Source organism: Lutra lutra, chromosome 5 (genome assembly GCF_902655055.1).
Source record: "Lutra lutra chromosome 5, mLutLut1.2, whole genome shotgun sequence".
NCBI lineage: Eukaryota > Metazoa > Chordata > Mammalia > Carnivora > Mustelidae > Lutra > Lutra lutra.
In genome coordinates, this window is record NC_062282.1 from 43277452 (window position 1) to 43299822 (window position 22371).

The following is a 22371-nucleotide window of genomic DNA, read 5'->3' on the forward strand; positions in this document are numbered from 1 at the left end:
TTCTACCTAGACCCACTGTGCCTCTCTAACTTGGCATTTGGAGTTTACAAAAGCAGTTCCCATCCACACTCATTCCCTCCTGCAATTCTCCAGGAAGCTGGGGGTGAGACGAGGTAGTCCATGTCATGGGTGAGGAAACAGCCTCACAGAAGGGCCGGCCTTGCCCACTGCCTCCCAACATGTGAGGTCGCCTGACTCTCAGCCCAGACTTCTTCCATTGCCCCTGGGTGCCCCGCCCTCAGAGGGGCTCGGAGCAGAGCCCGGGGGAAGTCTGCCAAGAGCCCTGGTGATAGTCTCGAGACTAGGGGCGAATGGCACACAGAAAGCAGGACTCTCATCGATTGCGGAGGGAACACTAGCCAGGCCATAAAAAAACACAAATCACAGAATACTGATCTTCAACTTGGATTTATGTCCAAGATTCGTGCAAACAGCTGGCCAGGGACAGCCAGCCATCTTGTCTGGCGCCCCAAGCCTTCAATGTGGGGCCGAGGGTCTGCCAGCCTCACGGTCGGCCCCTCGGCATGGGTGGCTGGCGTGGCCTTCATCCCAGGCTGCCACGGCGCTGGCAAGGCTGCTGTGGGTGGAAGTGGAGGGCCCTGCGACAGAACACTTGTCTTCTGCTTCTGGGAGCAAACCCGTTCTTCTCGCAGCTCCTCGGTGGGGAAGGCTTGGGCATGGGGCAGGTCCTGCTACTACAGGGCTTAAAGCAAAAATTCAACACACATGTGAATTGAACATGTTCCACAGAGGGGCTGGGACCACTTCCGGGGAAGTTTTGCAAGGGAAGGGTCTCAGCTGTACCCCACTCTTGAGACTGAAGTCCCCCAGTGATTCCACAGAGCATGGCACGTCAAAGTCGGATGAGGCCTTTTTCTACTTGGTCCATGCTAGGCGGTGAGTTTCTCCTCATGGCTTCAAAGGATGGGCCAAATGGAAGCCTTCCATGTGGAGGCTCTCCAGTCTGGAAACAGCTTAGGCTGGTCTGGGGCACAACCCAGGAGCCCCTCGGCCTCCCATCCAGCGAAGGCTCTGGCCACACAGGGAACACGGCCTCCAGTTTTTCAGCATCTGAGATCAGGTGATCCTGCAAGACGGGGTGGAGCCAAGTGACAGAATCTGGTCTCACTGAGGCCCCTCACGGTCATTTTTCGTAGACTCTAAATAAAGAAAAATATTGAGGACTTTAGAAATGATGGGGTACAGCAGGTTTCAAAGGCCTATGGGAACCAGCAAGTAACAGTGGAAATCCCAGAGATGAGGGCTTCCGAGCGTCAGGTCCTGGGCTAGGACGTTAGGTGTCGTTCAGTCCTTCCCTAGTCCTATGAAGCCGGCAGATTATTTTTCCTTTATGGAGGAGGGAATAAGGGCACAGAGAGATTTTTAAGTATTTGCCCAAAGTTCCAGATCTACAAGTGTTCGAGCTTAGCCCATTTGGCTCCAGATCCCAGAGTGGGAGCATATCTGGGGGAGGAGAGAGCCCTGCCCACTAGCCGCTTCTCCCCGAAGCATCCCAGGGGCTCCACACAACCTTCAGGGCTCTGTCAGGAACCAGGAGAAAATGGCCGACCAGCCCAATGCCTCCTGCCAACCACCAGCTCCTCCAAACCACACTGGCTCCCATCATCCCGCAGTGTCTGCTCGCACACCTTCCGTGAGGGGCCCTTGACCTCCCGGCAGAGCTGGCTCTAGCTCGGCAAAGCCACAACCCGCAGGAAACACCTCTTTGTGCTGAGAAGGACTCAGCTCCCCACCCCCCCAAGGCAAGGCAGTGCCCTCTGCCCTGCAGAGCCCCACAGGAAGCAAAGGCAGTCACCGGGGCCCTGGAGTCCCCCTGTGACTAGCAAACTGACCTCCGGTCCCCAGCTGTTGCTGGCCGGCACTATGACCAGAGAGAGCTTTTCAAAATGCAGATCTGATCTGTCATGCCACTCTGCTTTAAACATTTCTGAGGATGGCCCATCATCTTTGGGATAAAGACCAGCCCCCGCCATGGTCTGCAGGTCCCTGTGGAGCCTGGACTCGCCTACCTCCCTGCTCTTGCCTCGCCCGGCTCTCCTTCCCCACCTCGTCCTCGGCTTCTCCAGTCTTCTCTGGCCTTCTCTCAACCCTCCAGTTGGCTTTCCTTCTTCCCTCCCTCCCACCAGGGCCTTTGTACGTGTCATTTCTCTGCAAGGACATCTTCTACTGTCCCTCAGGCACTGAGGGTCTCGACTCCAACATCGCTGTCCCCAGCCCAGGTCAGGCTCCTCTGCTATCTGCTCTCCTTCCTTCAGGTCACCTAAGTGCACTCAAATGCCTGTCTGTGTGACTTCTGTGTGCGCCTTTTACTCATTTCTTCCTCCCGCACGAGGCAGTAAGCTCCGCGAGGGCAGGAACCATCGACTGTTTCTACCCACATGGCTTCCCCAGCACCCAGCAGAGCGCATGCCATTCAGACACCACGCACTTGGAAGAATGAATGAATGACTTTAACCCCCTCGCTCCGCGGTCACCTCCCCATCCTCTCCACCCTGTTTTGGAACGTGAGGCCTCTCCTGCACCAAGAGCAGAAGGTAGTGACCTCATCCCCAGACTGGGGCGTTCCTGGCAGGTAAGAAGTTATCCCCCGCAGGGGAAGGAGAGACCCGGGACAAGGCCACTCTCACCTGGCTCCACAGGCCTGGCTGGGGGTGGGTCCATCACTTGGGAGCTCTGGTTGCGCATCCCGCCACAGGGTGGCCGCCAGGTGTATTCTGGCTGCAACAGAAGTGGGGCTTAGTAGCCGATCACCACCCTCAAAAATCCCAGGAGCAGCTACCACTCCAGCAGAGCACTCAATACACGCTAATCCAGCACACCTGAATCCTTACAACTCGGGCTGCCATCCCCATTTTACAGGTAAGGAAACTGAGGCTCAGAGGGGTTAAGAAACTCGATGAAGGACATCTAGCCAAGAAGGTGGCCAAGCTTCGGTTCTAGGTGTCTACAACCCCCAAGCCAATCTCTTAAGCCCCGCCTCTGCTCCAGTGTAGACTGCCAAGAAGATGTATGTAAGGACAGGGCAGAGCAGGAGACACTGGACGAGAGGACCAGGAAGGAGGCACTGCCATTGTCCAGGTGGGAGCGGGGATGCCGAACCAGGACCGTAGCAGAAGGATGGAGAGGGTAGGACAGGTGGCAGCAGCTCTTTGGAGAAAGAATGAAAAACAAAATAAAAGGAAAGAAAGAAGGGAGTGGAGGGGAGTGGAAGGGAAACTGGAAAGGGGAAAAGAGAAGGAAAGCAAAGGAGAGACTGCATAGTTGAGGGCCTGGTACCTGGTTACAAGTGCAGGTTCCACGAATAAGGCAAACCCAAAGTCTGAGCCCCCGGCCTGCTTCCTGCCCTCCCTCTGAGCCTTTCCTGTCCTACACAGGAGACCCTGAGTAGCTGTGGGCTGGAGTCCTGCCTGGCTCTGGACGTCTGCCTGCACACCACAGTGCTGTTCAGCCAAGGGCTAAGAATGCAGTCTCAGATCCCCTCCCTTGACCTTGCCCTCTGCAAAGTGCATGGGTGGGCCTCTTGTGTTGTCCTGGAGTGAAGGGAGGGGGGACACAGACTCACCAGGTGGAAGAGGCGTGAGTTTGGGAGTGGGGGTGGGTGCTCCATGGCCATGGGGGGCGGGGGGTAGCGAATCTGGGACCAGTCCTCATAGCCATGGTGTGGCACCATGGCTGGCATGGGTGCGTAGGCGTAGGGGTAGGCCCCGCACAGGTGCTCTGGGTGGGGCTCCACGTGGTAGTGCTCCGCCGAGGCCTGCAAGAAATGTTGATGTCTGGCTGTAGCCTGTGACAGGCCATCCCCAGTAATGCCCGTCTCGCTGCCCTTTCTCTATTTGGCATCTTAGTTCTCTGAAAGCTGGTACAGGGACACAGGTGGCTGGGTACTGGGACACAGGTGGCTTGTACCGGGACACTGGTAGCTGGAACAGGGGCACAGGTGGCTGGTACAGGGACACAGGTGGCTGGGTACAAGGGCACGGGTGGCTGGGTGCCGGGACACAGGAGGCTGGTACAGGGGCACAAAATATCCACCAATGAAGCTAATGTGTTCTGAGCGCCTACTCTGTACCAAGTATTGTTCGAAGTGCTTGCCCTGCACTACCTCATTAATTAGTTGGGATACCTGAGAAGATATTGCCTCCCCCCTCAGACTATAGCTCCCTGAATAAGGTAAGATAAGGTAAGTGCTGCTTCCTCCCTCAAACCTCCTCACCTTTGCTTTCCTCTTCTGCTGTTTGAGGGCTTCTTTTGTCTTCTCCTCATCTTTGAATGCTTTTAGCTGAAAGGAGAAAGGAGGGAGAGAAGACTGTTGGCCCAGGTGCTTCCTGGCCAGGCCTGCACTCAGGCCATAAGCAGCCCTGTGGGCTGATGGACTTCGGCAGGGGGCCAGCACTCCTGGCGGCCCTCGTGGCCCAGCCCCGGGGAAGGAAAGCCCCCATGGAGCAGAGTACAGCTCCGGCTGGTGGCTGCAGGGGAGGCCTGCTCACTGTGCGTGGTCTGAACAGAGGTCAGGAGGGTTCACACAAGCCTCCTATTGCCCTAGGTCCCTATTAACATCCTTCAGTTCACTTCTAAGAGAGAGTGGGGAACTCAATCATGCAGGTGGGACTTGCAGAGGTAGGCAGAGCTGGAAGGACCACGTGCATCCTGACCTCCAGTCTCACCAGGGCCCCACCAAGCCGCACCCCCACCTCGTGAGGGGAGCCGGGTGCCCCTTCCCTGGTCAGCTGCTCTCACCTGGGCATTGGACAGGGTGACCTGTGCCTGTAGTCTCTCCACCTGCTTCTTCAGCTCTTCCTTCTCCTCATTCATGCGTTCTCGATCGCTGCGCTCCCTCTGGAAGTCCTCCTCAAAGATCTTCACCTGGAGGGGAACGGAGGGGAGGGAAAAGGAGGGTGAGGGAGGAGGGGCTCAGACTGCTCTGGCCTCCTGCTGCTGTCACCCCATCCTCACAGCCATTGTGAGGACTCTGGCTCCCACCTGCAAACAGAAAAGTTTCTGGTTCCCTCTATTTCATAATCTGGGCTTCAACATAGAGCTTTATTTAAACAAGGTATCCGTGGCTTAAAAAAAGGGGGGGTCACAAGCCCCCCATCAGTCCCATCTCTTCATCTGCTAAGGCCTCCATGAGAGGTGAGGCCACGGGCGTGGGGGCAAGACCGAGGGTCATCTCCTGGCTCCCAGGGGACCTACAGAACTGTCCCAAGGCTTCATGGGTGCCTCATGGGCTCCCTGAGCCCACACTTTCACCTCCCACGGAGGCCAGTGAGATGCTGGCCAGGTTAGACGTGGTTTAGGGGGCTCCAAAGCAGAGCATCAGATAGAAACACACGGGACAGCCCTAGCCTTGCTAATTTCCTTTCAGTCCTCAGGTGCCCCTCAAGGAGCAAGTCTCCATTTATACTAGCATGTCTTTAGTATCTTTCCAGTACTTAGGAATTTCCCTTCCCTTCCCTCAAAGAGGACTCAAGTTCAGAGTCTTCATCAGGCAAGCGTATCCAGTTAGAGTTTAATAACACTGTTTTTTGGGGTGTCTGGGTGGCTCAGTGGGTTAAGTCTCTGCCTTCAGCTCATGGTCTCAGGGTCCTGGGACAGAGCCCCGCATAGGGCTCTCTGCTCAGCAGGGAGCCTGCTTCCCCTTCTTTGTCTGCCTCTCTGCCTACTTGTGACGTCTCTCTGTCAAATAAATAAATAAAATCTTTAAAAAACTATTTTTCTTTTACTGTATTTCTTGCTTAGCAAGAAATAAAGTGTTTTTCATTTATAGCAGTGACATAAAGTCCCTTTTTAAATACATTCCTTGAAAGCGATGTATTTTAAATTTGTTATTTTTTAAAAGATTTTTATTTATTTATTTGACAGTTAGAGACAGAGAGAGAGAGCATGCGGATGCACAAGCAGGGGAAAGGCAGAGGGAGAGGGAGAAGCAGACACCCCCCTGAGCAGAGAGCCTGATGTGGGGCTCGATCCCAGGACCCTGGGATCATGATCTGAGCTGAAGGAAGATGCTTAACTGAGCCACCCAGGCGCCCCTAAAATTTATTTTTAAAATACTAAGTAAATAATAGCACAGCCGAGGTACAGAGACAGTTAACTCAAAAAGGTGGCAGAGGAATGACTTAGTTAGGGACACAGTGCTGGAAAGGATAAACCTATAACCAGACAGGGGTCCTGGCCAGCAGCCAGAATGTGGACTACTAATTAGAGCTTCTACGGGATTCCAAGCCCATTGCGGGTCCTCAGGAATGCTCTAGCTCCGGACTCAGCACCTCCTACCTGACCTCCTCTTCTTGGACTCACCTGTTGTTTCAGCAATTCGTTCTGCGTGACCAGCTCCTGTCTCCGTAGGAGGCCGCCAGCTCCTTCTGGGCCCCCAAATGCTGCTGGTGGAGAGGAGGGGGAGGCCTGGATGCTCAGCGCTTCCTCCAGCGCCTGGGATTGGGAAGAAAGGAGACAGGTCCATCAGCAGAAGCCCTGGAAGTCTGGCCCCATTGGAGAGATCACCTCCAGGGACCTTCCTGACATGAGTGACAATAATAACCGCCACCACCAGTACTATCTACTAAGGGCTACCCTATTTATTTACATGACACACATCATTTCATTGGATCCTCTCCAAAGTCCTACGAAGAAAAGACTACGACCATCACCCCCATTTGACAGATGTGAAAACTGAGGTTCAGAAAACCGTGATGTGTCCAAAGTCACACAGCTTAGAAGCAGGCTAAGTGGGGGGTCCTCACACAGAAGGGAGAATGTCCCCTTCCCTGAGCAGGGGCAGCTCACTTCCCAGCACCCAGACCTAGAGAGAATATTAAGCCCTTCGGGAAAGGTTCCATGTCCTCAACTTGCCTTGCCCTCAGATTCTTTAGCTTTCCAAACCCACGGCTCCCAAGCTGAGCTCTCTGTCCCCAGCTCTTCTGTAGTTAGATTACAGTAGAATTTAATTTTGACTTATTTAATATTTTGTCTTTCTAAGCCTGAAAATGGGCTGAAACATCACCAAATAACATTCTGAAAACAGAAAAGCACCCTTCTTCCACCACGCTCACAAAATCCTTTCCTTTTACGGAAGCAGTGTGCTCAGAGCTTCTTGAAAGATCTCTGTTAATGGGGTTCCCCTTCAGCACAGTTAGCGTGTTACTTGAGGACTCTGGAACCCCGCTCAGGACCTGCCATGCTCATCGCCACATGGACTTTAGCCCCCAGCGCAGCAGGGCTTCTGCTCGCCATGTGTCAGCAGGTCCCACAGTGCCTCCCTAGGCAGTGGGGGAGATGAAGAAAACCTCCCCCAGTGTGGACTTGGGCCCTGCTTAGTCTCCTTGACTCTCCCAGAAACCCATGGCAAGTGCTGAGCTGAGAGTGAGCCCCAGCCGCTGCAAGGGCAAGTTATGGAGCCACTCTATCCTCCTGTTCCGTCTGCCCATTTTTCAGATCAGAAGACTGAGGTCCAGGCACAGGGAGAGACTTGCCGGAGGTCACAAGCAAAGCAGGTCCCTTGCCTTGGTCACCCACACGTGTCTGTCTCCTGCTATGCCAGGGAAACCCAGAGGGCAGTGACCCAGCCTGAGGGACCTCTAGGGTCCAGCACCATGCGCAATACCACACTCTGATTTAGGTCCCCAAGGCCCTCAGCTTGGGACAGGTCATTCTCTTCCCTGAGAACAGGTCCCACAGTTCCCCACACTTGGCAAAATCAATGCTTATCAAATCCCAAAACCAAACAGAAAGGGCTCCCCTAGCAGGGTTGGGGCCCAGTAAATATGCCAAACTCAGGCCAGACCCTGCTGTGGGCAAGGCCAGGAGGCAGAGGGGAAGGCAGACAGACAAGAAAGGAGGCAAAGATGAACCACAGACAACTCCAGGCTTTCGGAGAACGTTTCCTTTCAAAGCTTCCTCCTTCAGCTTGCTCCTTTAACCTCCATGCTGGAAGGTGGGCAGGGCTGGAAGGTGTCCATCCAGGGTTCAGATGGCAAAACAGAGGCTCGGGAGAGTCTGTAGTGGCTAAGCTGGGACTAAAACCAGCCCCAGAGCCAGCCTCACCCCTACCCACTTGCCCAGGTTCAAAGCAGCAGGCCTCAGCTTTCAAATCCAGCCTCCACCCAGATGCCCCGTCTCCCTGGGTCCTGATTCTCAAGGCAGGAACCCTGGGGCCTCTGCTCACCCCTCCCTTCAGCAGGCGTTTCCAGAGCATGGGCTTGATGCCAGGCACTGTGCTGAGTGCTGGGGGCACACAGGCCAGTGAACAGGGGCACCTCCCCCTGCTGGAAGGGAAGACGGAGCAGCAAACAGGCCACCAAAGGAGATACACGGCGCCCACCTTGTTGAGCCTCTGGATCTCCTTTTCCTGGTATTCCCGCTGCCGCGTGAGCGGGCTCAGCTGATCCTGCAGGTGCTTCACCTTCTGGCGCAGCTCCTTGGCCTCTGCTGTCAGCTGCTCCTTGTCGGTCTGCGGGGAACACAGGGCTGATCAGCAGGTGCCCCTCCGGGAGGCCTGAACTCCTTGCCCCACCTGCCCCCCACCTGGGTCAGCCAGGCCTCCTCTCTGCCTCTCCCTCAGCAGTCCCCAGTGCTTGCGTGAAGACACCATGCAGGGCATCAAAGCCCTAATGCCTGAACATCCTGTCCTCAAGGAAAAGGCAGCTCAGTTCAAGGCAGCTCTTGCCAATGAGCTGAGACCTTGGCCACTGTCACAGTACCCTCTGGTCTATGCTCCCCTATCTGCCACCGGTTGGGGGCTCTTCACACGAGCCATGGATGGGTGTCAGGAGGCCTGTGAGCCCCAAAATGGGATGCAAAATTTTGCCTGTGTAATTTTCTAGGGAGAAGAGCCATAGTTTCTTCCAGATTCACACTGACGCTTTCTGTGATGCACAGAAATGATAAAACCACTGAGACTATCTAAAGGATCTCTTAGCTCTTACAGTCTCTAAGCCTAGGAGAGAAGACACACGGGAGAGAAATAAATGCAGCATAAAAGGTAGAGTGTTCCTCCACAGAGAAACAAACTACTGTGAGGTGAAAAGAAAGGGCACCACAGCTGAGAAGAAACCAGGGAGGGCTTCCAGGTGGAAGCCCCGCTCCCACACCCACTATGGGACAGGCAGGACTACTTCACTGCAGAAGGCCACAACTGGATTGGCCTTTGGGGAGCATCAAGTCCTAATCCTTTGATGTGATGGGAAATGACTGTCCAGAGAGGGGAGGTGACTTACCTAAGGCCACACAGTGAGCTGGGGCTAGAAGCCAGGTCTCCTAATCCTGGTTGGTGCTCCCTCTCCCCTTGCAAGTCAAAGGAAGTGTTTCAAATAAGGGAGGTCAGCCAGCGATCAGGGAGGGAAGCCTTGGGCAGAACTTGTGGGAGGGGTCTGGACTCCCACTGAGAGGCTCCAGGATTAGCAGGGCCTCTTGTCACCATGTGTCCTTAACACAGGGCCACCTCCTCCCAGCTAACAGGGAGGACTGTCCCATCCCATGGACTTGTCTCACCCACCGATGTAAGCTAGGGGAAGGGGCCGAAGAACTAGGGGTCTGGTAGACAGTCACAGATGTGACTGCCCTTGGGGAAAAGACAGACAGTGTCCTCCCTAACACACACATTCAAGGCAAGGGGTGGTCACTTAGGCAGGCCAAACCCTCAGATAAAGCCCCTGGGGTCACACGTTGAAAGAGGGAACTGTGAAATGCAATCCGTGTTGAAAATGGCCGTTTTTAAGCTAGGTAAAAACAGCCTGTGCCCAGTTCCCATGAAGGGAAAGACACAACGACTTAAATACAATCTTCCAAGAATCTGGGGCTCCCAGTGGCCTTTCCTCTTTAAGCTGTCCCAGGGTCCTGGAAAGCCTTGGCTGTTATCAGTCACACACTGATGGCTCAGACACAATTTCTTCAGAGGACCTGCTCCTGGCCCCGCTCAGACCAGACCCGGCTCCCCTTTATGCCCTCCCCTCACTCCCTGGAACTTCTCCTGTGATACTTGAACACACTTGTTCCTATTTGCTTCTGTATGACTTGTTTCCCATTTCTTCCCCACCCGCTGATCTGTTCCCCGCTGAGTCTCGGTGCCCAGCACGGCGCCAAGTGCACGCTCTGCTGAACAGCGGCTAGACAGTGAAGAAAGGGAGCTCTGTCTGATATTTTAGGGCCCCCCTCCCACCTCACTCCAAACAGCCGTCACTACTCTAAACACTCAGCCGCCGCCCACTCCCAGCAAGCACCCGAGCAGCCTGCATGTGTCTCTTTTATTCTCTGTGCTTCCCTGTACGGTTCCCCAGTCTGTAACATCTTAATTAAACAAATCATTTAATTAAACAAAAAGCTCTCCTGCATGCAAACATGAAAATAGGGGAAGCAATAGCTATTCCAATCTTCTCAATTTTCAGATGGGAAACTGAGGTACAGGGAAAGAAAGTGCTTTTGCCTGTGGCCACACAGCCCTTAGCGCTAGAGCCAGAGCTGGGACCCCCAGGCCTCCCGACTCTGGCCATGCCTCCCCACCCCCCCACTGTCTATTATGCTGAGCTCTCAGCTACTGAGATGGGGGAGAGAGGTCTCACAGGCTGAACCTGCAGGGCCAGCAGTCAACTTGCCTCCTCCATTTCGATCTTAGACTTGGCCAGGAGGAGCTTTCGGTCAAAGTCACGCTGCTTCTGTTCTCGCTCGGCCTCCAGGTCAGTCACCTGCTTCTGGAGGTCCGCCAGCTTCTGGCGCAGCTCAGTGATCTAGGTTCAAAGGCAGAGACGGGGAGTGCGTGAGGGAAGAGGTGAACCTGCAAGGTTCAAGGCTCCTGAGAAGGAAGCAGAAGGTGGAGACCGGGGAGGTCCCGAGAGCACAGCCAGGCACCTGGGGCTCAGCCGTGAGTCCCCATCACCCCACACTACCTTCTGCTCGTACTGCTGCTTCATAGACCGGAAATGCTGGTCCCACTGCTTGTTCACTTCGAGCAGCTGTGGGGAGAGACTGGGGTTAGCAGGAGACAGGCAGTGAAGGCACAAAGAGGGACAACTCCACACGGACTGGCTGTCACAGTGCGTGCGGTGTGTGTGGGAGAATGGTGGTCACGGATGCTCTGCCTTGAACCCTCCCCTTCTTGAAGACTCCACGTTCCCCAAGGAGGAACCTTTATCAAGTGCTATATTTTATCTTCACCAGGGAAGTAAGACTAACACTAAAGGAGCAGTAAAATTATGTAATTCTGGAATAAACTTTATGTAATTTACATAAATTTGTGTAATTTATGTAAAATTATGTAATTTTGGAGTATGGTTACACAACACACGTGCAACCTGGGGTTGTGTATGAAAGCTTCCCATTTTTGTTTTCCTTAACTCATTGCTGGTGTCTGAAAAGGAAACCTGAAGGAGCCCTCGCACCAGTGTACATAAGTACCCAGTACCAGGCTGGCCGTCTCAGCAACGTCTGCATGACGGCGAAATCTAGAGGACTACTGACGCGTAGGATGTGGGTTAAGAAAATTATACTAGAAACCGAAAATGAGAAGCTGTGCAGTTAGTAAGAAAATCAGGCCCCTAATACACTGGTACATTTCTAGGACAACCCGAATTATTTGCCCTCCGTGACACACCACTTCCTCAGGGAAGAAAAACAATCCTACACCGTTAAATACATAAAACAAAAGGAAAAGCTATCCCCATTCCAGACACATTAACATACGATGAAGAGTATTCAAAAGTGAAGAAATATAGTATATGTCTGATACATAAACAGTGACCCTCAAGGATATAGTTGATTTTGGAGGAGAAAAGAAAAACCTATAAACTGCAATCATGCAATATGAAGGATATAATTTTTTCTGCTTATTTTAAAAAATCAGATTATGCATTAGTTTAAGGACATAATAAAACTCGGGACTGTTGCCAACTTGTGGGCATCTCTAGGTGGAGAGATTCTCAATATTTCTCTAATGAGCATTATATTACTTTTGTCATCAGAACGAAGACCTTACAGCAAAACCAAAAGAAAACTAAAACTGATACACATGTAAGCAGAAGACTGATGGAAGCCTGACCTGCGCCCGGGCTGGAGGCCCAGGGAGGGCAGCAAGGCCCAGGAATCCAGAGGAAAAGCTGAGCTGTGGGGGTGGGGGGTGAACGGCGAAGCCTACAGACAGGACTGGGCTTCCGCCTCCAGTCTGGAAACACTGGCCTGGGGTGGGAGATGGTGGGGGTACATGGGCATAGCCTCAATTCTAGAAACTTCCAGCTGGTGAGAAGCAGTGCCGTGAGAAGGCAGCCGATCCTCCTCTTCTGTAACAGTCCCTCCCTGACCCAGCAGCATGGTGACAAAGGAGCTCCGGGCTCCCCGCCCCTGATGCTGCCACCCGCCTATCTTCCACCATCCAGGGTGTGCCAGAGGAGCCTTCCTAAACTATCCCCCTGCCAACAATTTTAGGCCAGGCCCCAAATGCCACGTCTTCTGAGCGACCCTTGTAGGCAGGGGAACTGATTAAGAAACAAGAGCCCAGAATGAGGTGGCAGGTCTCTCTCCCATGGACAGATGGTTCTGTGGTCACCATGGTGACCACCATGGTGACCTAGGAGGAGACAGGGGGCCAGGGAGGGCCTTTGTCCTGCCAGGCCCAGGAGGGAAGGAGGGTCTTCCCTGAATTCCACCCCTCCACCCCCGCCACCTACCTCAGTGCGCTGTTGCTCCAACATCTTTACCTTCTTCTCAGCTGTACCCAAGGCCCCCACCTCTGGGCTCTTCCCTGCTGCTGCACAAGCCTGGAGAGAACCACAGAAGGACCCTCAGCAAAGCCGCAAAGAACAAGGCTCCTGAGGGCCTTTACCCAGGGATCCAGGCCTCACTCTCCCACTTCTCTAATCTGCCCACCAGCCAGGACACCACTCTACATCCCAGCCATGACTAAACCTGCTCTGGAAAGTCTATCCAGATCGTTATTCCTCCTCCCTTGCCCACCTGCCCTCCTGCTCTCTGCTCCCCTTCCCATGGCCACTTCTTCCCCTGCTCAGACTCTATAAGGCACTGCCACCATCCCCCACCCAACATCAACCAAAAATCCTTCACTAGAAGGTAAGAGTTATGGCTTTTTAAAAAAATAATTTATAAAATGTTTATTTTGTAAATTTTTAGAAAATTTATAATTAAATATATAATTAATCTGTTTAGAAAGATATGGCATAAAGATGTGTATGTGTGATGAGTATATGTACATGTGCTTCCTAGCTCTGTCCTTTGAGAGAGCCTAACCCAGTGACACTCCAGGAGTAGTGAGCACACCCGTGTCCAGATCTTTGTTTCTAAATGCTATTCTCTCTCTCTCTCTTTTTTTTTTTAAAGATTTTATTTATTTACTTGACAGAGAGAGAGATCACAAGGAGGCAGAGAGGCAGGCAGAGAGAGAGGAGGAAGCAGGCTCCCAGCTGAGCAGAGAGCCCGATGCGGGGCTCGATCCCAGGACCCTGAGATCATGACCTGAGCCAAAGGCAGAGGCTTTAACCCACTGAGCCACCCAGGCGCCCCCTAAATGCTATTCTCCAACAAAAAGAGGCAGGGCTCCTTAGAAAAGGATTGTTGATTCCAGGGGCAGGTAAAACAGAAGCAGAGTTGGGAACAATTTGTGCCAGGAAGTAAGAAAGCGCTGGGGCACCTGAGTGGCTCTGTCAGTTAGACGTCTGACGCTTGGCTTTGGCTCAGGTCATGATCTTGGGGTGATGAGATCAAGCTTCACGCTGGGCTCTGAACTGGGTATGAAGCTTGTTGAGGTTCTCTCCCTCTGCCCCTTCCCCCACATCTCTAAAATAAACTAATCTTTAAAAGAAAAGTAAGAAAGTGCTCAATAATAATATGAAGAAGCAAGGCATGTCTCATGGGCACAGGAGACAACTTGAAGAGCTTCCTCTGGCCTAAGCTAGAACAATTTGAACAAAAATATAGATCATGGTCGTAGTAGATGATGACCCAAAGAATAAAATAAATATCCTTGAGTCCATAACTGGTAGAAAAGACTAGCTGAATAAATAAGTGGGGGAGAAGGGCTAACTCTCCCTTACAGAAGAATTCCAATGACTAAACAGAAAAAGGAGCGAGGGAAATTCAAAATCTACTACGGTCATGATCTCTGCAGGTAAGATCCATCATGGATACTAAAATAAGAAGTGTAAGGAGAAACAGGACATTTGCGCAGACTTAAAGTTTCTCCTCAGAACTAAGTATTTATTAACCACAAGGGGAAAATTGGTTCCTTTATTACAGAGAAACTGACACATACCTCCTTAGCCAGCAATCAGTGTGGACGGTGATAAGACACAGTGACGTCATGTACCCTTGCCGGGATGCACCAGAAGTGCATGGCGTCACTCCTACTGTGCTCCCATCCAAGTTCAAGGGCACACCCTTCATCTGATCATGAGGGAACACCAGTTAGACCCACACTGAAGGACATGCTACAAAATCACCAGCCGGTAGAACTCCCAAGCATCAAGTTCGTGAAAGAGAAGACGCGGCTGGGACAGGTCACAGACCGGAACAATCTAAGGGAATGTGGAGTCCCGAACTGGTGATGCCCGGACAGAAAGTGCTGGAGGAGGATGCAGTGAGAAACCAGCGAAATCTGAACAAAGTCTATAGTTTTAGTTAATAGCGGTTTATTTTCTAGTTCCGATCATTGAACCGCAGTTATGTAACTTGTCAAGGGAGTTCGGGAAGTCTCTGGACTACTTTTGCAACTCTTCTGTAAATCTAAAGTTATCTCAAAATAAAGTTTGAAAAAATTTTTTTGGACTAGGAGACGTTGAGGTGAAAGAGCAGAATCAGCTTAGGAGGCTGGCGGTGGAGTGCTGGCTCTCCACCGAGGAGACCAAACAAGGTGGGCTCCGAAGGCCCCAACCTCTGATATCCTGTGGGCTTGTCAGCATTTGTCCTGGGGTCACTGCCCACATTCTCTCTATCCCCTGGCCCCCCAACTCCCTGCATTTCCCCCAGGGCTTGGGTGGGAATGGGCAGGCCCGGGCCATGAGGGCAGCATTCGTGAGGTTCCAGTGCCCCCTGTAGGCTGAGGCCTGTCAGCACACCACAGAACGAGCTAGGAAGAGTGGGCTGCGGGAGCCCTCCAGAGACCCTGGCCTTTAAGGAAGGCAAGACATGGGCCTGCCCCTAGAAGCCTGCTGCCTCCTTACAGGGCAAGGAGGAAGAGAGGATGGGGGCTCCCGGGGGTACACCCTTAACCTCCACAAAGAAGAGAAGGGTCAGCCTGCCTGGCTGTCGGCACCAAAGCTGCCATGAGAAGCAATAGCTAAGGTCACAGGTTACCATGTGCTCCCGGCACTAAACCTAATTCACAGGTATCACGCCACTGAATCCTCCTACCATCCTCTGAGGCCAGTGTTATCGCTTCCATTTTACAAAAGAAGAAGCTGGAGCCACACAGCTGGTTTGTGTAACTCATCTCATCCAAGGTGGCTGTGCTGGCAAGAGGTGAGTGAGCACTCAAGCCACATGGGGCTCCGGTGGCCACTGCCTCTAACACACGCCCCCCCATGGGACCTTCCTCCCCAGCAGGATGCTAAGAGCTGGACCTCCAGGGAGTCGAGTGACATGAGTTGACACCGAAGGGCTGGGGAAAGTGAAGAGGACTGCCTACAGAATCCTACACCATCATGGCTCGGGGCGGGGGGGGGGGGGGGGGCGGATCCATGGGTCACTTCCACAAAAGGACAGCCCAGGAGGGCTCTGCCCTGAGGGGTGAATGGAGGAGGGGAGGGGCGTCACAGGCTGGAGTTTGCCATTTATCAGCGTGCGTCTCTGCTGCTCCGCTGGTCAGCCTGCTAGCAGGTGATGCAGGGAGCTTGGTGACAGGAAGTCATGTGACCTTTCCACACCTCCTGCCAAGGCTGTGATGGAGTCATCATCCCCGCCCTGCCTAGCATACGTGTGGAGTGGAGATCCAAATAGGATGACAGATTTGAGTTCCACATTGCCACATAGTAACAAGGTATTAAGTTATTAAGATAATTACTGCTATTACACAGGTGTGGGGTTTGTTAAAGATATTGAGTCCTGCTGTGCAGCCATTAAGCCCCATTAAAAGGGGAAAACGTGTCAGGAAAAAGCTGAGACTCAGCTCTGTGGGAAGGGGAAAAGACACAGAGCAGGCAAGGGAGGAGAGCCAGCTTCTGCCTGGGAACTGGATGTGAGCCACAGCTGGGAGCGGCCATGGGAGGGGGGGGCCAGGCCATGGCAACATCAGCTAACCCCCACTTCTCTCCAGGTCAGAGGACGTCCCAGGACGCAATCCCAGGAGCTCACCTGGGTCCCCTGAGGAGCTTTCTCAACCCAACACCCCATTCTACCAGGAATATCTGAGACGTTAAACTGACTTTTGAGACCCACCCATCAGAGACCTTCACAAATGGGACCACGTTTAGGGAATGTGCCCAGACTGAGCGAAGGACTCGACACCACTCTCCGTAAGCAGTGGCTGAAGGAAGTGGAGCTACTCGGCCTGGAGAGGAGATGGCCTGTGGGGGCCACCGAGCCAGAGTCACGGCCAGCAGCCCGAGTGTATATGCCAGGGGATGGGATGCTGAATGAGGGCTGAGGAGTGGAAGCTCCAGAAGTACGGACTGTCAAGCTGAGCTGAGGAGATGCCATCTAACAAAAACCTCGACCCAGGGACGCTGGCTGCGGCAGGAGGTGGGGAGCTCACCACCACGGGAGGTGGCCGCAGAGGTCAGGCCCTGACGATGGAGGATGCTGTGGAAGGAGTTTCTGGGCACATACCTGCTGGTGTCCGGCCACCCCCTTCTTGCCTACGCCTTCTGTCTTTGGTGAGCCTGGCTGCCCACAGGCGTCCTCTTTGCCGCAGCTCATCAACAACTTCTTGAGCTCCAGGTTTTCTTCCCTGGGTCAGAGGCAAACACAGAGGTCACATTGCTGGCCCTGTGTTAAGGAGGCCAGGGTTCTCGGACCTACTACTCTTCCGAAGAGTAGCTGAGTCCTGGAGGAGAAGGTGGGACCCCAAACCAAAGAAGGAATCCCTAGGCCCCTTTGCTGGCAATCTGGGCTTCTCTGGAAGTCTCTGGTCATCAGCAGCAGGGTTTCCCAATGGTCGGGGCTCTGCACACATGACATCTCCAGGATGTCACTCAAAACCTTCATTAAACGACTCTGATCACACTCTAGGGAGCAAGTTACACTCTTTCCAGTCAGCTTCAAACCTCTTGTGTAGAGCAGGTAACATTCTCAGCTGAGGCCAACAGGTCTGGAGCTCTCCTCCAGGACGTGCTGTTCTGCCTTATTCGCAGGAAAGGGCAGGCTTCAGGCTCAGAGCCTCCCGAGGGCCATGGCACTTTGCCAGAACTTAGTAACACCCTTCCATGGTTGCTGTATTTCTTGTTGGGCTTGTCTTCTACTCATAGGGAATGCAGTTTTCTATTAACTCCGAGTTTTATTTATTCTGTTAATGGCAAGTTTTTTTAATCATAATTTTCAGGAAAAACATGATTCAAATCAAAGCCAATTCTTAAATCGAGAAGGTAGGTGACATAGAACATAATAGAAAGTGTTGATGCGGGTTCAGGTATGACTAAAATTGGGAAAATATTTACGTTGTATTTGCCAGCTAAGCTTCCATGTAATAAGAGAAAAACAGAGAAGCAAAGTGGCTTTCCACAGGTCACACAGCAGGGACCTGCACTCTTGCTTTCTAGCCCTGAGTCTTTCCTCCACCTGGGGTCTCGGATCCATGGATGAAGTCATTATGGCTCTAAAACCTCCCAAGTGTTTGGCCAGGGACTCACTCAAAATGGCACAGGGACTCAGTAGTTACCTGTTGCACTCCCTGGGCCCCAGTCTCCCCTTTGCACAATGCGGGGTCTGACCTGTGTAATCTCGAAGGGCCCTTCAAACTCTGACAGGAGCACTGTTTCTCAAGTGTGATCCCAGGTCTACCCACATTGTAATCCCAGAGGCCCTTGGGAAAATGCCTAGGCCTACCTCACATCCACTGCATCAGGAGCTCAGCTGAGGAGGGAGGGCTGGGAGTGGGAACTCTCCCAGACCCGCAGTGACTCTGAGGCACAATGGAGAGCCAGGAGGCAAATGAGGGACCCCTGACGGTAGGCAGGAAAACGGCAGGACATGATGGTGACCAGCAGAGGGCAGCAAAGTCCTGAGCCCTCTCCCAGCTGTCCCAACAGCAGGCCGGCTGCTGTTAACAGGCCAAGGGGGCAAGTTCCTAAGGAAGGAGCCTAATTTGTGCAGACCTTCTTCTGAAGCTTTCAAGGCCCTTGAGAACAGTATTAAAAGGGCCAGAGAGGGCACCCAGGGAGAAGGACCAGGAGACCCGACATCAAAAGCCTCAGAGCCCTCAGACCACAGCCCAGAAAAATCAATGCCAGGCACTACCCTCTCCTCCTGCCCGTCTGACTCCTCGCTCCTGAGGAGCCAGGACTTACCGCAGCCTCTCAGCAGCCTGATCCCGCTGTTCCAGGCCCTTGTCCAGCTTGGCCTTCAGGGCCTCGTTCTCCTTCCGAAGCTGCTCACACAGGGTCTGCAAGACAGAGAGGTAGACGGGGGGCAAGGTGAGGGCAGGGGTATCTCCCAAGTGCAGGCTGACAATGGAGGCCAGGGGAGGGCCACAGCCACACCAGGTCCCAACACATGATCCCCTTTGCGTGGCCTCAGCAAGCCCCTCTCAGGATGGCTGGGAATCCAGGCGCTAGGCCCATACTGGCTCCTCTAGGCTCCTCTACGCGTCCTCTCCCTCAGGAGCCAGCCATAAGCATGCATGACCAAGAATCAGCCACAGGCCCTTCAGGTCTTGCTAGGCAGAGAGCTCCATCCCTCCTCCTCTTCTACTGCTGTTCCCACAGCACAGAATACTCTTCCTCACCAGCCCTCCCCCAGCTGACTTTTACTCCTGCTTCAGCTCTTAGCCTAAACGTCCCTTTGTCAGAGAAGTCCTCCCTGACTCTCACACCTTGGGGGAGTGAGGTCACTGCCTTTATCCTTGCTCACAAGCCCTGCTGTCCCCCTGCTTAGGACCTGTGACAAGGACAGCCGAAGAGCCACAGTCTGTGAGCACCCACAGGCCCGGGAGCCCCTCCCCACTCTCCCGTCTGCTGTCAAATCCCCAGCCCAGCTCGGGTCCTAGCGCAGCCAGCACTCAACTCTGCTGAGCGAATGCCCGACCACATGACTGAGCAGCCTGTGAAGGAACGAACAAGTGAGGAGCGATGTCCCAGGAGGCTCATGAGCTAGTCAACCTGGGGAAGGTCAGAAGCTTCTGGTGTGGTCAGACGGCGAGAGAGGGCATTTGCTCAAGACCTCAGCAAGGTCTCAGGTGCCGCTCGGGCTTGCTTCACTTCAGAGACACAGCTCACACGGGACAACAGTTCCTCCTCTGCCTGCTTTACAAACAAGACCCTTTATTGTCTGTTTGTAGCCAGTCCCCCAACCTATCTGTGGACTCCTGCTGGGAGGCGGGGGGTGGGGCATGGAAGATGGGAGGGACAGACCTGGAGGGCGGGACATGCGTGATGGATGCGCATGTCCATAGAGAGGTGCTCACTCTTCAGACACATACTTAGTGAGCACCTAGTACGCATCATGTCCATGGCCGGGTGCTCTTCCACTCACTGCCTCGTGGATGCCGCACGGCTTCCCCAAAGCTGCTGAACTCCTCTCCTCTCCGTTTTAAAAGCCCAGCCGGTGCAGGTGAAGTGATTTGCATGAGGTTACACAGCTGCTAAGAATCACCACTGGGATTCCACTCCATGTGACAGATGGAAACTGGGGTGTCCCTCCCACCCCCTGCCCCCTGCACAGAGAGGGGAGGGAAGGCCTGTAGCTGGGCCAGCACACAGCTGGTGGTGATCACAGCCTACCACCTGCTCCCTTCCGTTTCCAAGTCCCGGGCTCTCTGCCATCACCTGCCTACTCCTGGCCCCTGAAAGTGAGCAGCAGCGACGTGTGTTCGCTGCTGGGCTGGCCCAGGCACAATCCTCTGGTCTCTCTCCCCGGTGGCTGGGGCTGCCTCACAGCCCAAAGGGCCCGCGATGCCGGGGTGTCTGTCAGCCTGGGCCTCTCAGTAACTGAGGAGCGGAAACAAGCCGCCGCCCCACAGGATCCGTGGGAAACCTGTACGGTAACCAGGGAGACTTCAGAGTTGTCTGTTTCCACAGCAAAACCTAGCCCTTTCTGACTAATACAGGGGAGACCCAGGAAGGCTGCATGGAAGAGACAGCCTGGAAACAGAGGCTGGCAGGACACAAGGGATCCGAGGCCAAGGGGGCGGAAGACTACCCTGCCCGGTTCCAGTGCCTAGCAGAAGGCTTGCACTATACCTGCCTTTGACAGTGTTTGTGGAGTGAACCAAGAAACAAATCAATGAATAAATGAGGAAAAACCGGATTAATGTGCCTCCACCCACAGGCTAGGCAAATGCCCAGGATGCCATGGCCCTGGGCGGGAACAGAGTATCTTGCTTCTGGTCATGAAGGGAAGGCCGGGATGAGGACTCCTGTGCTGTCTACCTGCCAGTCCAGAGGGCTGCTTCCTCCGAGTCTTAGGGCAAATGCCTTGGGCACAGAACAGCCAATGGAGGATGTCACCAAGGTCATCACCTTCCATCGAAGGGGCCAAAAGAGCAGACCTGTGAGGTCATTTGATCACTAACTCACTCAGTCAAAAACGTGCATGAAACACCTGCTATGTGCTGGCCCCTAGGACACAGCAGTGACCGTGCCAGGTAAGGAGCTGCCCTGCCGCAGGAGGCTTATAGTCCAGCACAGCAGGGAGTGCAAGGCAACAAAATCAAACACAAAGTGGATAACCCACTGAATAAGATAAAATTAGTACCAGCTATGACCAAGAACCAAGAAGGCAACACACAAGAGCTCAATACATAAAGAAGGAGGTTGGCAGGACCCTCTCTTATGAGGCCTGGTATCGATTCCCATTTCAAAACCAAAACGTCAGTACTCGGGATCTCACTGCACACAGCGCACCACGTTCACCTCCTCGGAGCTCGACCTGGACACTGCTAAGCCTCTGTGATGGCGAAAGACCTCACCCTCAGCCTGGCCACCCCCCCCCCCCCGCCCCACCGCTGAAAACCCTCACAGTATGCTCCGGTCACTCCCCTCAACACACGCCTCCCTCGTGGGGGGATGGGAGTCCTGCGTTCTCCCTGGGGTCCTCTGCCCCTCACCTCTGTCCTCACACCTGTCTCCAGCCTGGACGCCACCCCTGCTCTTGTCAGCCCAGCCCTTCCCAAGGTCCAACACAGCAGACTCCCCCTTCTCCCGCCCACAACAACTGGAGCGTCTTGAATGTCTGCTGACATTGAGACCACAGATGAGTGACTGAACAGTGACTGGCATGAAGGCAGGAAGGAGGCCTCTTAGTGCCTCAGTTTCGCCATCTGGGAATCCTTCTCTGCCCCAGGCCCTTGAGGCTAAGATCCCCAGCCTGGTACAGAAGACCGAACCCCACAAAACGCTAACAGTGACCACATGCTGCATCTGAGGCTACCCTGGGTGCTCCATCGGGACAGCAATCCCACGAGGGAGGCATTCCCGACTCCGTGTTATGGAGAGGGACAGTGCAGGACAGAGAGGGTAAGTGACCTGGCTATCCTCATACAGCCGAACAAACCAAAAAGTCCCTACTGGAAGCAAGACCATTCTACTCCAAGGCCCGGCCCGGCCCAGGAGGAAACCTGACGTCTCGGCTATGGCGCGGGGAGGGTTGGGAGGCGGGAAGGGTGCTTCAGGCATGGGATTGAGAGCATGATGGACTGCGGGCCGAATCCCAACTCTTCCACCACTGGAGGCGGGGCTGCCACCAAGCGCCCAGGCCCACTCCCAGGTGGCACCCCGACTGTGACATTTGCATTGCCCACACATTTTCCAATTTCCTGCCTCTTCCTCTGGCCTTCCCACAACTTCCTGACCTTGCTCGCCACCCTGAACAGTAAGCCCGGGGTCAGCCCCCAACATCACCCTCGGAGGGGCCCCTGGGACCTCTGGCTCCCCAGGAGGAGCAGGGTTGGGGGGGGGTGGAGAGGGAGCACACCTGCCATCCCTGCCCCCCCACGCCCCGCAGTCGGCCTCACCTGCAGGATGGAGGTGCGCTGCTCATTCTTGTGCACCTTGGAGGCCAACCGGTTGAACTCGAGGGCCATGCGGCCCAGGTGCGTGAAGAGCTGGCTGTGGTCCGGCTCCTCAGCACACACGCTCAGTGTGCTCTCCAGGCGCTGCAAATGCAGCATCAGGTTGCTGTCCTCGTGGGGCAGGGGACCCAACACCTGGTGGGGGGGGGCACATGGACCACTCATCACCAGCCATTCTCCCTCAGCTTCCCCTG

General features: G+C 54.0%; 1 protein-coding gene across 3 annotated transcripts in view; it reads right to left on the reverse strand.

Moving 5' to 3' along the window:
* Positions 1–392: 392 nt before the first annotated feature.
* The window catches only part of TNIP1 (TNFAIP3 interacting protein 1), a 41394-nt gene continuing 19415 nt past the window's right edge, over positions 393–22371 (reverse strand). For 2 of the 3 annotated variants that reach the window (XM_047729515.1, XM_047729513.1), the window contains 13 exons: positions 22121–22312; positions 18459–18553; positions 16783–16903; positions 12675–12764; positions 10902–10967; positions 10611–10742; positions 8342–8470; positions 6322–6453; positions 4759–4884; positions 4235–4300; positions 3584–3775; positions 2649–2739; positions 393–1160 (listed from right to left, as the gene is read on the reverse strand). In XM_047729515.1, coding sequence (XP_047585471.1) covers positions 1126–1160; positions 2649–2739; positions 3584–3775; positions 4235–4300; positions 4759–4884; positions 6322–6453; positions 8342–8470; positions 10611–10742; positions 10902–10967; positions 12675–12764; positions 16783–16903; positions 18459–18553; positions 22121–22312 — 1467 coding nt within the window. In that variant the 3' untranslated portion in view covers positions 393–1125. The remainder of the gene's footprint in view (positions 1161–2648; positions 2740–3583; positions 3776–4234; positions 4301–4758; positions 4885–6321; positions 6454–8341; positions 8471–10610; positions 10743–10901; positions 10968–12674; positions 12765–16782; positions 16904–18458; positions 18554–22120; positions 22313–22371) is intronic. The other variant, XM_047729514.1, reaches the window with a different exon arrangement.